The sequence below is a fragment of the Nicotiana sylvestris genome, chromosome 2 (genome assembly GCF_000393655.2).
Source record: "Nicotiana sylvestris chromosome 2, ASM39365v2, whole genome shotgun sequence".
In the NCBI taxonomy this organism is placed as follows: Eukaryota; Viridiplantae; Streptophyta; class Magnoliopsida; order Solanales; family Solanaceae; genus Nicotiana; species Nicotiana sylvestris.
Genome location: NC_091058.1, coordinates 93,027,681 through 93,045,596, shown reverse-complemented (window position 1 = coordinate 93,045,596; position 17,916 = coordinate 93,027,681). Strand labels below are relative to the sequence as shown.

The following is a 17,916-nucleotide window of genomic DNA, read 5'->3' as shown; positions in this document are numbered from 1 at the left end:
ACTGTAATTATAATCAAATATACATGTTATCTTGTGAGTAAAAAAAACATATTGTGAGTATAAACAATAGAATAAAAGTATACCTTGTTGGCTAATGGACAACTTCTTTTATTATGATTTGGCTGGCCACAAAAACTGCAAGTCATCTGAAGACCCTTCCGAGATGTTGAACATTTTCATTGCCTTTTCCTAGCTTCATCCTTCTCTCTTGACCTTTTCACTTTAGGTCTACCAACTATATTTGCTAGTGGTGATGGATCTGTGGCTTGGTGTGGCTCAACTTTCCAGATTCTTTCACCTCTACCAGGCTGCAGTTTGTGCTGATATACCAACTGTCAGGCTTGTTTGGAATACCACCAGTGAATCTCAAGTGTTGGGTCTTATTTCTTATATAAGAATGCCCTAATAGCATGAGCACAAGGGATTCTAAACAAGTCCCAAAGTCTGTATGTTCACCTTTGTTGCTCCAGAATCACTGTGTGCCTGTCTTTCACCTTCACTTATTTCAAAACCCCCTTCTCCATTAAAATTTTCCTTGCACTTTGAAGTCATCTCTCTATAATCATTTATAGCTCCATTGCATATGGGTTGTATTCACCTCTCCAACTGTTAACTTCTTCTGCTCTATACTTTAGTTGATTCATCACCTTCAATAGTTAATCAGTAACATAGTAAATCAGTAGTTAATCAATAGTATGAAATCAGTAACATAGTAGTTAGTCAACAGTAGTAAATCAGTAAACAAGCAGTTAGTCAAAGTAGTTAACTTCACCTTCACTCGTATATCCTCAAGCATCTTCACAATTGGCTTATGTCTAGCTTCAAGAATCCAAGAGTTGAAGGACTCTGTAAAGTTGTTGTCCACCATTGGGTTCTTACATTGGGTATCAAAGTAAGCTCTACACCAAGTTACTGGAGGATAATTCAGCAAGTCCCTGACAGCATCCTCAGAAACTTTACCTAACTGTTTCAACATGTCCTTAAATTCCTCCTCATATGTGCTCCAAGAACACCGCCACATTAACTTTTTCATCTCATCAGTATTCCATTTTTTGCTCCAATTTGCTTCAATATGCCTTGCACAATATCTGTGATATGATTGTGGACATACATTCATCACAGCATCTAACAGACCCTACACATGAAGAAATACTATATCAACAAAGAATGTGCTAAATGTAAAAATCTGCATATGATAACATACCTTCTGCATATCTGACATGAATATGTACCCTTTACCATCTTTCAAGTCCAAAGAAGCCTTCAAATTCTCAATGAACCACTGCCAGGTTCTCTTTGTTTCCTTATCCACTGCAGCCCAAGCTAGTGGATACACATGCTTGCAAGAATCTTGAGAAACAACAACTAATAATATCTCTTTGCATTTGACTTTTCAAAATGTTCCATCTATACCTATAAAAGGTCTCAAACCTGCTTTGAATCCACTCTTGAGGGCCTGAAAACAGACATGCATCCTCAAAAATCTTCTCTTATCTTCCTTTATTGCATCCTTGGATATCTGTATCACCACATCAGTACCAGGGTTTGTTTCTCTCAACTCTTGAGCATTTGCCTCCAATTTGTTGTACTCATCCAAGTAACTGCCCTTCAATTTCTCTAAAACCATTCTCTTTACCCTTTTTAACTTTGAGTCACTCACATTCAAACTAAATCTATCTTCTAAATCAACGTTCATCTCTTTAATCTTAAACTTAGGATTATTTTGAATTTTTCTCTTAAAATAATGTTCTAAAGTAGTAGGAGTAGCTCTTCTGTTCTCAAAGACTTCACCACAGTCATGTTCATCCCTCCAAGTTTTTATCTTTACCCCTTGATCTTTGCCATTCTTAGAAATAAGACATTTAAAGGGACACCCAATCTCACACTTGTATCTAAGTCTTCTTTTATCACTCTTATCTACCTTAAGGCCCCCCTTATTAGACACAACATAATAACTAATAACCTCCTTAGCTTCAGTAAGATCTTTGAAAGTCATACCTTTTTCCAATATTTTATACTTATCAAGTTGGTCAGTTACCTCACACTTCTTCTGCCTCTCAAATAAACCTAGGGCATCACTATCAATACTTTCAATATCTGTATCATCTTCACTACTATCACAGTTAGAAGCTACAACAACGGGTACACTATTTATTACTACTGTAAACTGGTAAATACAGGAACATTTACAGTATCATCCAACAGGTCAACACCAAATAATTGTACATTAGTGAAACCATCATTAATTAGGGCTTGAATCTTCTTAATCCCTTCATCTCCATCTAACAAACAATACGTCCCAGAAGGGTCAAGAAATATCAGCTATTGTACCTCAACATATCCTATCACTTTAGTGTATTCTTTACACAAATCAATATAAGAGAGATGGTCTACTTCATAACCACTCAACACGTGCACATCTCTCTTAGTATAAGACAACGTAGGTTCCAATACCCACTCACCCCCATAATTAAAATATAAGTTCACTTTATCCACCATCCTTTGGATAAAATCACATGCAACAACAATAAAAAAGGGCAAAATGGGACCACATCAGCAGTATAATACAAAGCGACAATAAAAATATAAAGATATGAAACTCCACCATCAATTAAAAATACAAATCGACAAAAACCATAGCTTTAATATGTAGGACCAATACGATAAGGACCACCAAAAATAAAAGTAACATAAAAAATTCTAGAAAGGTACAAAAAATAGCTCAGAAAACATAAAAACATCACATGCAGCAAACATAAACCTGTCAGTTCCCAAATATTCCTCAACCCTATAATTTAATAACTTTAACCTGTAAATACTTACTTTAATCGAATAATAATGCAAGATATCGTTGGAAATCAAAAGTTTTCCTATTTTGAGCACACCAAATCGGACCAGACAATGAACCCTAAATAAGCCCTAAAATCGCCATTGATAGTTTAGATAGAAGAAATGAGAGAAATGGTAAAAATGAATGTTTTCTCTGTGGGTATAGGGTTAAAAGACTGACCCATAGGTAAAAGAAATGGGTCGAATCGGTTTAATGGGTAAAAAAAAACCAAATATAATGTTAGCCCCACTAATCCACGTGGACAAATGAAATAATGCCACATCAGTTAATGAGATGCACACATGGAATTCCGTTAGTCGTGGGGGTAAATTTAAAAATAGAAATAACGTTCTATATATTTTCAGACGGATAGATGGACGGGGGGCTTTTATAAACCATTTACCATACAATAGGGGTATTTTTGATCCTTTTTCATTGTATTAATAAAAAAGGTTTTGACATCTTTTGGTCAAACACGCATATGTTTAACTAATGATATTTATCTTTCGTAAAAGAAAAAAAAGAGAGAGAGAGATAGGAAAAAGAGACGTTGAAGAGTTGTAAGATAAAACTTGTATTTTGATGGAGTTAGTTTTCTTTGGTGGACACCGTATGGCAAGTGCTGGTGTAAAAAGTAAGAAGAGAGTATAAGGGTTCCTTTTTTAGAAATGTTCTGTTAACCATTTAAAAGGTCGACCTTTTTAATAGAACAGAAAGTGATTTTTCTTTAAACTTTTATTAGTTTTAGAAATGGAGAAAAGGTACCAAAGTGCAGGGTGAGGTACTGAGATGTTTTTCTGTTTACTATCTTAAGATTTAAATATAAAGTTCAACTTAAGTATATCAATAATGATGTAAAATTCTCTCTATTCTTTTTTAACAAAATAGTGATATTATATGCATCTTGAGTAGACTTGAAAGATTATATAATCCTCGTTGGCCTCCTTCCAAACCTCTTCTTTTCACAAAGCTCATTACTCCTGTATTATATTATATATGCCTTTCGTTTCTTCACTTTTTTGTGCTTCTACATTACATTTTTCGCTACTACTTCACCGAAGATTAAGTTGTCCAAGTTTTTGTGTGTAGCAAATTTGAATAAAATTGAAGAGTGTCCACTTTTCCCTAGTAATAAAATTAGTCCAACTTCTTTTCCAATGCATGGGTCAGTTTGACGGTTGCATTTTTCAATTATTCTGGTCTTTATAGTTAGGTTTGGACTTATCAAACTTTGCTAGGCCCCTTCTTTATGACCACCCCATGATCTGTTTAAATTAATCTGTTCGAGAACTTCATATTTCAATTCCTTTAATATAGTAAGAAAGAAAATTTTGAGAGCCAATTACAATGGCGATTGAACTATGTTCAGATGATTCTACTCCTCGTATCTCTTTCTCTCATGACATTTCCCAGACAAATATTATTCCTATTCCTGTCGACCAGTATATTCGATCGACTAATAATTCATCCTCCTCTAGTATTGATTTTGATTTTTGTGTATTACATCAAAGCTTTGATCTTGATCAATCTTCTTCTGCTGATGAGCTTTTCTTTAATGGCAAGATTCTTCCCATTGAAATGAAGAAAAAAATTATTGCTCCAACTCTTCCACTCAACAAAGGCGTTGCAAAAAGTCGTAAGTTGGTCATTCCGAGTAACCCATGTTTCAAGAATGAAAAATTGATAGAAACAAAAAGTTATAAGTTGGTCTCTCCCAATAACATATGTTTCAAGAATGAAAATTTGATAGAAACAAAAAGTGGGATTGTTGAAACATCATCATCTTCATCTTCAGACGATCAAAAGCAGAACAACAACTCGAAGTCATGTTGGAACTTCAAGCGTAGTCGTAGTTTGAATTGTGGAACTAGTAGCAGTACTAGTTATGCTAGGACTTTATGTCCTTTGCCACTTTTAATTCAACTCCAAGTGTTAAGCACAAACAGCATAATCGTCCTCTATATCTACAGGTCAATATAAAAAACCTCCATTGAGGAAGATTCCAAGTAATACATACAGCAATGGGATTAAAATCAACTCAGTACCAAGTTTTTTTGGTTTGAGTTCTATCTTTTCCACAGGCAAGGAAAGGTACAAGAAGAGGTAATTAATGTAACAATGTATTATTTCTAAGTTTTCGAAGAAGTGTATTTATCCCTTAGTTTTCCATTACATTAAAATGGTTGAGATTTGAGGGGGAAAAAGAACAAAGGACAGTAATTCATTTCATGCCACATGCCTTTTTTGGAGTGGGGAGGGGAAAGGGGGGGGGGGAGGGGGACAAGAACAGGTAACGTTTGCTATCAGAATCTGTCCCATTATTTTGTTTTTGTGTTTTTGGTTGCTTGCACATGCTGGAATTTTCTTTCTTCTGGTTCTGTCAAAGATTAATACATAAATATATTGGTTGCTTATGGCTTATTCTGAAAAATATTTAATTGTTTGTTTTGAGAGAACGATGAATTACCTGGGCTTATTTTAAATTTTCTTGCCTTTTGAGTTTTGACAACACTGAAATTATTTTTTAGTTGTTCTTGCTTGAGCTGGCATGACTTGGTACAGGATGAAATCTATACGCCTTTTATCATATGTTAAAGCCTATTATGGGACCTTGAACAGGAATCAACGTGTTAGGTGTTTATTCTGATCTTTTTACCATATTTAATTTTCCTATCTCTTAAATGAAATGACAATATATTTATCATAGTTGGGTTTTCCTTTTTGTAAAAAGAAATTATAAATCTCACATATTTGGCTAGTTCTTTTTCTTGTAGTAAAAGGTTTTGACTTCTATAAATTGAGGATCATTCCTTCTTATTCAGTATCATTTATAATGTAGCCAATATGAGACTTGACAGTCGTGTTTAGGAGGGGAATTTAAGGGGACAAGTGTTAGTGTATCACTTTTGTTTGCCTCTTCGTGAGGTTGTTCTCTTGATATTTTGTACTCTCTTTTTATATAGTGGATTGCTCATCTCCGCCCGTGGACGTAGATCAATTGGCCAAACCACGTTAAATGTTTGTGTCTCTTTTGGTATATTTCTCTTTTGTTGTCTGATTTATCATCGTTTAAATATTATTTTACTAGCTTCCGCATGACACCTGATTTTTTCCGGTCCTAACACAACGAAGTCTCAGTAAACCGTTCTCAATTCCACCCTCTAGTCCGTCAGGCTTTCCCCGACTAATCTCACCGGCGAAATATTATTATTGACTTCAGAAAATTCAAAAGGAGAAATCAAAAGTAAAGATCAATAAAGTTAATTTGACAGGCAGAGCTGAACATTGAGATATTTTAGTTTTCAATACTTTCATCCTGATTCGTTAAATTAAAGCTTTCAGAAGCGATTTCCCATTCTATTTGATGTTCGCGTTTATTTGCTTACTAGTTTCTAGATATGTGCGTTGCACGTGAGTCCCATACAAGTGAAACAAATAATTTTTTCCTATCTAATTTTTGCAATTTAAATTGTACAAACACATTATTAATTATTGTGATTTGATTTGAAAAGCGGGTAATTTCAACTAGTACATGTATGACTATCTTAATTATTTTTTTTAAAAAAGTAACCATTGGGTGTATAATTATCGTTTTTGTGATGCAGCAAGCGAAGTAACATGTTAAGACGATTGTAACACAAAATTAAGCCTTAATAGAATATAAAGAATTTGACACCCATACAAAATAATAAAACATAACAGTTAGAAAAAAACTCATTTGATATGCTTCCTATTCACCAAAAAAGGACTTGATATAAATAAATGAATTATGTTAAAGATTTCGTTAAAAAGTATTGAGTCTATATATGATTAAAAATAACTATTTTCAATTAGTACAATTATTAGCAAGTCTCCTAAATTAAAATTCTTGCATTGTCTTATTAGAACATAGCTCTAAAATCTTTTAAACAAAAGGAAATATGTTATGTGGTATATATATATATATATATATATATATATAAATCATATTAAAGGTTTTATAAGCGTCCTACTAAAATGTCCTTTAAATCTAATTATCCTACGCTTTTTTTCTAATTCCCTACTCAAAAATACGCAAATGGATGTGCTTCTTAAAGTTCTAATGAAACGGTGAGAGCTTTTGATTTTGAAGAAAGCATCTCTTGACAACATGGACGGCTAAATCAGGAGATGAATCAACCGTTTCTTTGACAAAAAATAGAAAATTACCTACAAACGCAAATGGACGGCTAAGGCCTTTTGTCATTGTATTGCCTAGTAAAAGAGAATTGAACTAATAGTAATAGCAAAAACCAAGCAGCAAACACATGTCTCACATAATCAACTTTAAAAGAACCCAATAAATAAAAGAGAAATTTTCATAAATCACTATCGTTTACTTGTAATTAGCCATCTATAGATACTATTTGTTATATTACGGATTATAGATACTTTTTATGTGGTTATAAGATGTATTTAATTTATTTAAGCTATTGTATTCATGAATACAGTAGCAAAAATAGGCGTTAATCTGGGAAGCTCAGCTAATTGGTTGTTGTATTCGAGTGTATTCGACTATATTCATGGAGTGAAATATGGGATTACAGCTGGACAGATTATTGTATTCGACTGTATTCAAGACGTAAAATAGGGGATTACACTGTTTTTGAAACGGAAAGTGAATCAATTAACATAATAGACTCCTAATATAACTCAACAAACTCAATTATAACACACAAATTTTGTATTTTTAGTTATAAAAAAGATTCTTAACTGAAAAATACCAAAAAAACATAGCAATTTTCAGAGAATTATATAATACATCTGAATACATAAATTATATTGATTAAAAAAAACATATGAATACATTCATGGCATATAGCGAGACAATGAATACAATGAAATACATAGAATATATCGGGACACATTGAAATACAATGAGAAAAAAACAATGAATACAATGAAATACATGGAATACAACGAGATACATTGAATTACAATGGAAAAAAAGACAATGAATACAATGAAATACGTGAAAATACAGCATGATACGTTGAAAAACATTAAAATAAATTAACAGAAAATCAAGCTGCTCAGCCCCATACTCCGTCGTCTTTGTTCAGGAACAAACCCTAATTTCCGGCGAATCCGTCGTCGAACAAAAACCCTGAATCTCATTGTCCACACGCCGTCGTCGATCAGAGGCTTCATTTCCTTTGGATTCAATTTCGGTTGCAGAAATTACTAACATTGCTTGGGGACCCGTGACCGTCTTGTTAGAGGAGACATCCATAGCCGCACGACCATTTTTCTTATTCTTGTTTCTGTTCTTTGTCATAGTTGTGCGAACAGGGAGACGTAAGGATTTCTTCTGCAATTGTAATTGCAACGGAAGGGTTTAGGGTTTAATATTCCATATGGAGGAAGAAGAATCTCTAGTCTTCAGCTGACCGAAATAATATATACATACCACAAATGGAGAATTTTATCAAATAAAATCCTAATTTCCCAGCTCTTTCCCTCTAAATTTCGTACTCAATGATGTCTTCTTTGTTTTATCCTTATACTAAAATGGCGATGGTGGGTGAAGGAATTGGAGAGCTCTTTATGAGAAATCTGAGATAAAAGTTGTATCAAAGTAGAGAGAAAAAGAAAATATTGTAACTGAATAGCGTATTTAGTGACTTAGGAGTAGGAGGTAACCAAAATTAGATATTTTGCTATAAACATTAAAAGGTATCTATAGAATATAATTTTTTTAAATGGTATTTATTTAAAATAAATAAGGTGTTAAACTTTGCTATAGGAGGTAAAAATCTCTAAATAAAAACTCCAAAAAATGAACTTTAAGCATGATATGTTACGCAAAATAAACTTAAAGCATGGAATTTATTGGATTAAAACATAATTCTGTGCAGCCGATCATAGAAAGAAAACATTAAGGCAAACTCAAGCACATTTTAACATAAGTAGTGAACAAGATGCTAAACATGGAATTTATTAAACAATGGTCTATAGGCGCATAACAGCTTTGTAAACAAAGCTTCAAGTGTGGAGTCAAATAGAAAATTACTTAATTTTCTATTCATCATAGCAACAAAAATGTTTAATAACAATGGAGAGTATTGCTTAATAAAAATTAGCAAAAATAGAGTAACAATTTCATATAACAGAGGACAAAAAAATCTAATTTACCTCGAAATCTGCAGACTTCCTCTACTGTTTCTTCTAGCGGTGATGATCATGCATATTACTGATTTATAATTCATTTATAAGCTCATCAAGCAACTAATCGATGATTCATTATATGGATCTTCTATATCTATTTTCCTCTACGGATCCACTTTATAGGCACACATATTCCGTGTATATCTATACTGAGTAAAAAGTTTTACAAATAATATAAATAATTAAAAAAAAATGTGTTCGAACTATATATAAAAGAATTATAAGGAGAAATATATATAATTTTTTAAGAATGATGAATTTTGATCTTATTTAGCTATAGATAATGAATGTGTTTATGAAATCCTTTCGTAGGTATAAATTAGCATGATTTGATGTTAAGTTTTATTTAGTGCACAATGTACAATGTAGAATCTTTGAATGGTCAACTTTCAAAGAATTTTTGAAAGAAATCAATCATTAATCCAAGTTTCATCAAATTAGCTTTAAAGTAGAAGTAATTTTTGTGCATATTCGTCATATTTTTACGGTATGCTAGTGAAGTGTACTAAAATTATAAAAAAAGTGTGAAATAAAATCCACGATTCTAATTTAAGAGCTAATCCACGGCAAACATTCATATTTTAAAAAGATGTTATAAGAAATAAAATCAAACAAAATAAAACTAAACAATATTATCATATGCATGTACTTAATCCATTAACCAAAAAAAAAAAAACGAGGAAAAAATAGTCTGACCATGCCTTGAGAGTCTAGTTACCTTGAACATCACGCATTCAACCTCCAAACAAGATCATATATACTGATTAGAAGACTTCCAGTTCTAATAAAGCACTATCACTCAATTTCTTCTAAACATATGTAAGTAATATCACTAATTAATTTGGCAATCGAATTATCTATAAAATCAAGAAAGTAAATCTGAAATGATAAAGAAAATGGATTATCCTCATCCTGCTGGGAACAAAAGATCAAAAACAGACCAGTAAAACTAAAGAGGGAAAATGAGCTGTTTTTCTCTCTTGGGGGCAGTAATATTCCTAGTTGAAATATATTCTCAATTGAAACATTTCATGAATTTAGATGGGAATAAAATAAAAGCAGGATTGATGATTAGGTGGAACACTAAAAGTACCAGCAGTTCCATAGATTACCAGATACATTCTCCCAAAGTGGTTTTGGCGTGATGCTTAGAATTCTGAAAAATAAACGTATATAGTCATTATGGAAGTGATTAAGTGAAAGTAGCTTGAATTATGTCTACTTATTTATCCACCCATTTATTGTGGTACAAATTAATTTTTTGTTGGAAGGTACATTTACCTTTTAGTACAAGGATATTGTAGGAGTAAAACTAAAAGGAAGGGCAAAATGGGTGTTCAATTTTCTATGGGTATTTAGGTAATTCAACTTTTAGCTATAATGGCTTCCTACTTTTAGTATAAAATATATATATATATGATTTGCATATCCAAAGATCCTTAATTTACCCAATTGTCGGTGAATATGATTTTTGGTGTCTCTGGAATTTTTGTTACCGATAAAACAAAGGACATTAGAACAGTTATGACACATTATGTCGCATTAAAATAAGAGTAAGAAGCATAACGGAGAGGAAGTAGCCCAAATACTTAGACAGGGGACCAACTGAGCACTGTAGGACTGTAGCCTACATTCTAAAAGAAAGGGCTACTACTCCTTCAGCCAAATTTTTAGTCAATTTTTTTGTTGGTTTTCTATATTTCAACTCTCTTCGGTCCCAAATATTAGTTCTAAGGCGAAATATATAAACGGGCCCTTTAAATTGTCTCTAACGATCAGACCAATACCTCAACTTAACCATTTATCATTTAGACACTTCAAGTGTCCATTAACCAGATCAAATAAACACCCGAGTGCAACAGATCATATACGTGAGTTACACTCGCTAATGACGTATCAAATGAGTCAATTAATGAACGACGCGTGTAATTTGTAATAGAAATTTGACACATATAATTAACAAAAAATGAAAATGCATTTAAGGAATAAAAAAAAAGCCTTTTTCCTAACTTTTTTACCAAACCAGCGCAACCCTTCCTTCACCCCCCCCCCAAAACCAACCAACTTCTTCATCTTCTTCTTCCGCCCAAAACCAACGCCACCCCACCCCTTTTATCTTCTTCCTTCAAATCCACCTTCCTTCAAACCAGCGCAACCCCTCATCTCCCCTCCCCATCCCCCAACCAACTTCATCTTCTTCTTCCACCTAAAACCAGCGCCACCCCACCCCCTTCATCTTCTTCCTTCGAATCCACCCTCCATCCAACAAATTAAACATAAGTCATTCCTATCAGACCCCTTCCGCTTTCCACTAAGTGATCATTGACGGAACTCGTTGGAAAAAGCTCCTCTCATGCGACATCTCTCGCCGGAAAATTAATCTCCCAGCAAATCTGAACGAAGTGATTCTACTAGAATCTTCATTCTTATCTCTTCATTGTTTTATTGACTATGAGTTTGGGCTTATATCACTTATACTTCTCTCATTATTTTTGGTATAAAATTATCCTTAAAATTGCCGGCTGATTCAAATAATTGGTTGTTATTTGTGTGTTTCTATTGGAATGAAGGTGTTGTTGGAGGAAAGATGACATTTATCTCGCAGAGATTTGGTGATTTTTCGCAACTATTGTTGTTGTCATTTTTGCTGCTTATTAGTTGGGTTTGGAACTAGTTTTGGCTTGAAGGAATTAGGCGGAGCTCTGAAGGTTACGGGCGGTGAAATTTTGTGATGAAAAGAGCAGTTTCTGGTGATTTTCGGTAGCTTGGTTGGAGTTTTAGTGGCTGATTTTAATGGTGGTTTCACGGTGACGTTGACGTGGGTTAGGCAAACCAAGAAGAGAGGTTAAGATACGCCCAATTCTTAAGTTTTTTTGAAAGAAAAAAAAATGGCTAAAAAATGATTCACGCACTTAAAATTTTATTAGCAAACACGCGTATACCACATCAGCAATATGTGTTTATTTGATCTGGTTAATAGACACTTGAAGTGTTTAAATGGTAAAGGGTGTGAGTACGTAATTTTTGCCCTATAGGAATTACTCCCATAAACTCTAAGGAAATAATATTTTCCCATTATTTGCAACTTCGTAGATTTTTTTGTAGGATTTTTGTTAATTGTTTGCATTTTCTATGCATGTTTGCTTTTATTTAAGTCATGAAAAATACAAAAAATACCCTGCATTGCATTTGGAATTTATTTTTACATTTTTAGGTTAATTAGTAAATTATTTATTTTATTAAAAAAAAATCAAAAAATGGTTTACTTTGGCCTTTTTAGCCTTTTAATTTTAAATTAGTAATTTCTTTTTTTTATTTAGGAGTAATTAATTTTTATAATTATTATGGTAGATTATTAGCTTAATTGTGTAAGTTAATTTAGTTTAAGAGTTTAATTTAGGTTTTAATTAATTAAAAAGAAAAAGAAAACAATTATAAAAGGAAAAACAAAATAAAAGGAAATTTGAGAGTTGATTTTAAAACCTGAATTTGGGCCAAGTCAGTAGAAAGTCCAAACAATTTTGACCCCATCCGCTCAGGCCCAAACTCCAAACCCGGTCCAGCCCTGCCCTAACCAAAACGACATCGTTTCATCCCCCTCCCATCTCAACCGTTGGATCACATTGATCCAACGGATCGGAACTGGACGCCCATTAGATACATATATGTCTGAAACAAGCCTACCCCCCTCCAGATCGATCCCCTCACTTCATCTCCTCACTCAGGTTCTCTCTACGAACCCTAGACTTGCCGCCTTAAATTCTCCACCATCGCCACCGGCAGCGGACCACCAGTCGACCCCAAATCCCTACCACACAATCACCATGCACCCTTGATTCTTAATCCACCACCACATCTCCCAAAATCTCCACCAAACCCGACCAGCTTTAGATCTAAAAATAAAAAGGAAAAATCTTATAATTCTTCAAGTTTCCAAGAGCGATTGAACCTGAAACTTGTATTGATTGTTTGTTCTCGAAGAGAACACGCGATTAATACCAATTTTGGTTCAAATCGGAAAGTTCCGGAGGTCCGTTCAAGCTCACTGTCCGTCTACCTATTTTAGGTATCTCCGTTCATTTTTTTTTCGCTGTCCTTTGTTGTATTCCCATCCTCGTCTCCTTCTGATTCTTTCTTTTCTTTCTTGTTTTTCTGTTTAAATCATTTTTGCTTGCATGCTAAGATTAAGTCATCTTAGTTTATAGTATTTAGCTTAATAATACGGTCAACATTGTTGTTAGTTCATTTGATTTCGTTGTCTGATTTTTGCTCAATTCTCCTTTTTATTTTTGTTTTCTTTGGATTTATGATATCATGAGTTTTTTTTTTGGCCGGTTTTCTTGTGGGTTGTTAGTTTTGAACTAAAATTTGGGCTTCGTAGGTCAGAAGCCCAAAGAGGGGAAGGGTCAATCCTGGCTGTCAAGCCCATGGTTTAGGTTTCGAATTCTGGTTTAATTTGGCTCATGTTTGATTTCTTGAAAGTAATTCTTAAGCATTTAAGGGTATTTGTGGGAATTTAATAAGGGGAATCTTTTACAAATGCCTGGGAAGTTTTCAGAAAAGTGAGGAAGGGGGCTGGTTTAGCAAACAGGCTAAAAAACTTGGGGTCTGAAGTGATTTGATAAAAATTGGGGAAGGGATAATTGATAAAATTGTGAAATTAATTATGTTGCCCTAAGGTCCTCTATATAAGGTTTGTTTTCAATAAAATTGGCAAGGATTAGAATACTGAAAAATCAGAAACGGCTGAAAGAGTCACTCTAAAAAATATACTAAAATTCCTGCATCTTTTGGGTGGAAATTAGTTTTGATTTTTGGCTCCTTAGTCTTAAGTGTTAGTTGGAATTCAAAAGCTTCAAGGAACTCTTGTTTATCTGGGTTAAAAATGGTCTAAAGAGCTGAACATTGCTGTGTTTGGAGCTGCTGATTCATCTACTCTATTGTTACTGTTGAACCCCTGATTTTCTTTGGTTTCTTTTGATATCCAGGTACCCATTTTGGACCTTATTGAATGTGAAGCTCATTGAAGCATGTAATCGAATGAGGAGTTTAAGCATAGTATCAACTGATTTTATTTAGAATCTAGCTTTGTTTTTCTGTATTACATTGGTTTTTACTGTATGACCTATTGTATTTGCCTATGCTGTTGATAGTACCCTTCTAGGGTTGTATTAAGTTTAGTTTAGCATGTGAGTTTAGTCTTCGTGTCAAGTATACTATATTTGGACTTTAATTTTGTCAGTTGGACTCTTATTGTTGTGTATTTGATCATGGATTGTTTTGGTATGGACTTAATTTAGGTGAATAAAATTCAAGTTAGTGGTGGTGTTGGGTTCTAGGTTGATTCTCATCATGACCTTGTTGCTCTAAATTTTGGTTTTCGGTATTTGAATGAATTTAAGGCTTACAGTTGCATTGTAATGTCAGATGTAAATGTCTGAGGTATTCACTGTTGGATACACTATGTGTATCAATTTATCATCAGTTAGTGATAGCTTTAATCTTAAAAAAATACATGAGGCTTGAGTATTCATTGTGTGTTAGTACTCTAATGTTCTGTAGTTGAGATTTAAATTAGGTGTTGAATCTTTTATTTGGTTTTGATGAAATCATTCAGTCCAATGTAAATTGAGGTTTGGGTTAATCAAAGTATAATAAATGTGTGAAGATGCAGAACCCCACCCTTTGGACCGATCAGTCCAATCAGGTGGCCCAAATGAGACTGATGGGCCCAAGCTAGGCTCGCAGGTCTTCGGTCCTTACCTTTTATGCTGGAGTCATTTCCCATGCCCAAAGCTTTGGCGTTTCTTTTCAGTAGTTGGGGCCATTCGATTTTAACGGCCCAAAAGACTAAATACGTTGGTCCATTTCACTAAGATAACCCGCTGCCCCATTTGTTCATAGTTAATAATCCCTCTAAGTTCAAACCTCTGCGGATACAAGTGTCTTTGGGCCTATTTGAAAATGACCTGTTTTATTAGATTGAGGTATGCCATACCGAACAAGACTTATAATTTATGGCCCTCAAACACTAGATCAAGACATCAATTGAGGAAATAGATTTGAGGTGTGCCATAGGCAAATTAAATCATTTATGGCCCTCACAAATATAATTTAGATATTAAAATGAACTTCGTAGTTTGCTTTAGGCGCATTAATTATATAATTATCGCAGTTATTACTAAAATCTGGGGGTACATTTCATGTGGCCCGGTTTTAATTTTCTAACAAGGTTAAATAGAACGTGTCGTGACTCAGGGGTGCATTTCATGTAGCGTGGCTTACGATGTGTTTTAAATAACCTTAAATTAATTCTTTAAATAAGTAAAAGCTGTTTTTCAAAAGTTAAAAAATGCACATAAGTTTAAAAATATTTTAAAATCAAACAATTAGGCCAATAATAATAGTCGAGCGACCGTGCTAGAACCATGGAACCTGAGAATGCCTAACAACTTCTCCCGGGTTAACAGAATTCCTTCCTCGAATTTTTGTGTTCGCGGACTGTAAAACAGAGTCAAGCTTTCCTCGATTCGGGATTTAAAACCGGTGACTTGGGACACCATAAACTATCCCACGTGGCGACTCTGATTTTTAATTAAATAATCTCACTTCGATTGTCACTTAAATTGGAAAAAGTCTCTTATACCCTTCCAGGGGTAGGAAAAAGGAGGTGTGACAAAGGGTTCAGTTGAAGTATTTGTCTGATCGTTATGGACAACTTAAAGGAGTTGTTTATATAGTTTGCCTTGTTCTAACTAGCGGTCTTAATTAAATAAGATGTTTAAGTAGTACTAGTAGTTTGGACAAATGGATTATTATATGTCTTTCTTAAATATATGCAGAAAAAACTTAAATGACAGTAGATAATATGGGCCGGATGTAAATAAATCAAATGAGTGGGCAAACATACATACTGGGAAAATGAGGTGAAATTAAAAAATATCGAGATGTGTTGGGGTTTTAAGCTTATTTTAGCTTAAAAAGGGGTGAATGTGAAATGGAGGGAAAATGAAATATTTGAGCTTCCCTCATTGACAAAGGGACATTGTCCCATATTAGAGAAGGAAAAGTGTCACGACCCCAGTTCGCCCTCCATGAACTATCCTAACGGCACCTAGTCTCTACGACTAGGTAAGCCTAACAAATGCCGAAAAAGAACAATTGTGGAAAAGAAAATAATTAAAACCTGAGATAACAAAATGAAATAGTGTTTAAGATGCCGCCTGGCATATAACAATACAAGAAATCTCAACCTAACACTCCCAAAATTCGGAACCCCATGAATCGCAAGCTAAGAATTTACATAAAAAGCTCTATCTTCAAAAATGTCTATCAATAAGGAAAATGCAGAAAGGCTATACTAGTATTGAGAATAGAAAGGGACTCTTCGGTCTGCGGACGCGGCAGATATACCTCGAAGTATTTACAAAGCGCCTCGCCTCAAGTGTGATAAGACTGAGTGGAAGTACCTGGATGTGCACATGAAAAACATGCGCAGAAAGGGCATGAGTACACCATAGCGGTACTCAATAAGTGTCAAGCCTAACCTCGGTCGGATAGTGACGAGAAAGATCTGGGCCCTACTGATATTAAATAAAATACAAGGTATAATAATGTAGAATAAGATGGCATAATTAAGTACAATAGTAAGAAGTGACACAAGAGAAAAAGAACAACAACAGCTACCACAAAGACAAAATAATCATAGAAGGTATACAACTCAACACAGAGATAACAACCGGGGATCCCCCAGGATACCGTCCTATAGTCCCAAATATAAATATTTGGTGGATCTCCCGGGATACCGTCCATAGTCCAACTCATAATGTGCGGGGATCTCCCGGAGTATCGATCCGTAGTCCCAAATGTAAATACTTAGTACAGGGGAATCTACCGGGTGCAGTCCCATAGTTCCAATATAAAAGTACAGGGGGATATTCCGGAATACCGATCCGTAGTCCCAAAGTAAACATGCAGGGGGATCTCCCGGATACCGTCACGTAATCCCAAAGTAAACACATAGCAACAACAAGAAGAGTACATAGTTCAATTCAAATTCCATACGAGGTAAATAGGTATTTCTAACCTAGCATACTGCGCATAATCCAAATAAGGTAGTTTGAGTAAGTAAAGCAATTAAGTCAATTAGACATGCTTCCCTAAGCTAACAACAGGCATAAATTGCAAGTAGTATAAACAGGAAAAGAAACGCAATTATAATTACTTAATAAAAACTGAATTTATCAACAATTAGCACAAGTACGCACTTGTCACCTCACGTATAAGGCATTTAAAATATCAATAATACCAAATCCTATGGGGAGTTTCTCACACAAGGTTAAACAAGCCACTTACCTCGAATCGGCTCAAAATCAACCCGAACCACGCTCTTGCCACGAGTACTTGACTCCAAATGGTCCAAATCTATTTAATTCAATTGCATAATGTAAATAACACTTCAAGTAACTGATTCTACAAATATATTCTAAGCTAATACGCTAATTTAGGTAAAATGACCAAAATGCCCCTCGGGCCCACATCTCAGAATCGGGTAAAATTTATATTTTTAGAATCCTCATACTCTTACGAGTCTAACAATACCAAAATTATCCAAATCTAATGTCAAATTCACAATCGAAACTCGAAATTTAGGTCTAAGAACTTTATCCAAAATTTTCCCCAATATTTATCCCAAATCCGAAATTAAATGACAAAACTAAGATTTGATTATAGGAATACAACTAGGAAGGGATTAGGAATTGTTACACACTGATTTCCTCTTCAAAATCGCCCTCTCCCGAGCTCCAAATCAATTTTCTAACTTTTGAAACTAAATTCTCGAAATTCTTATTTTCTGCCCAGTAAATCCGCATATGTGGTCAAAATTCCCGCTTCTGCGG

At 34.2% G+C, this 17,916-nt stretch overlaps 2 protein-coding genes across 2 annotated transcripts; one reads left to right on the top strand and one right to left on the bottom strand.

The window, feature by feature from the left end:
* Window positions 1-566: 566 nt before the first annotated feature.
* On the bottom strand, window positions 567-2,499 carry LOC104240929 (uncharacterized). The gene is made up of 5 exons (XM_070166169.1): window positions 2,332-2,499; window positions 1,432-2,167; window positions 1,205-1,323; window positions 773-1,135; window positions 567-647 (listed from the first exon to the last, which is right to left on the bottom strand). The coding sequence occupies exons 1-5, from the start codon at window positions 2,497-2,499 to the stop codon at window positions 567-569; spliced, it is 1,467 nt and encodes a 488-aa protein (XP_070022270.1).
* Window positions 2,500-4,177: 1,678 nt separating this feature from the next.
* LOC104240923 (uncharacterized) lies at window positions 4,178-4,810 on the top strand. The gene has a single exon (XM_009795828.2). The coding sequence runs from the start codon at window positions 4,178-4,180 to the stop codon at window positions 4,808-4,810; it is 633 nt and encodes a 210-aa protein (XP_009794130.1).
* Window positions 4,811-17,916: the final 13,106 nt, after the last annotated feature.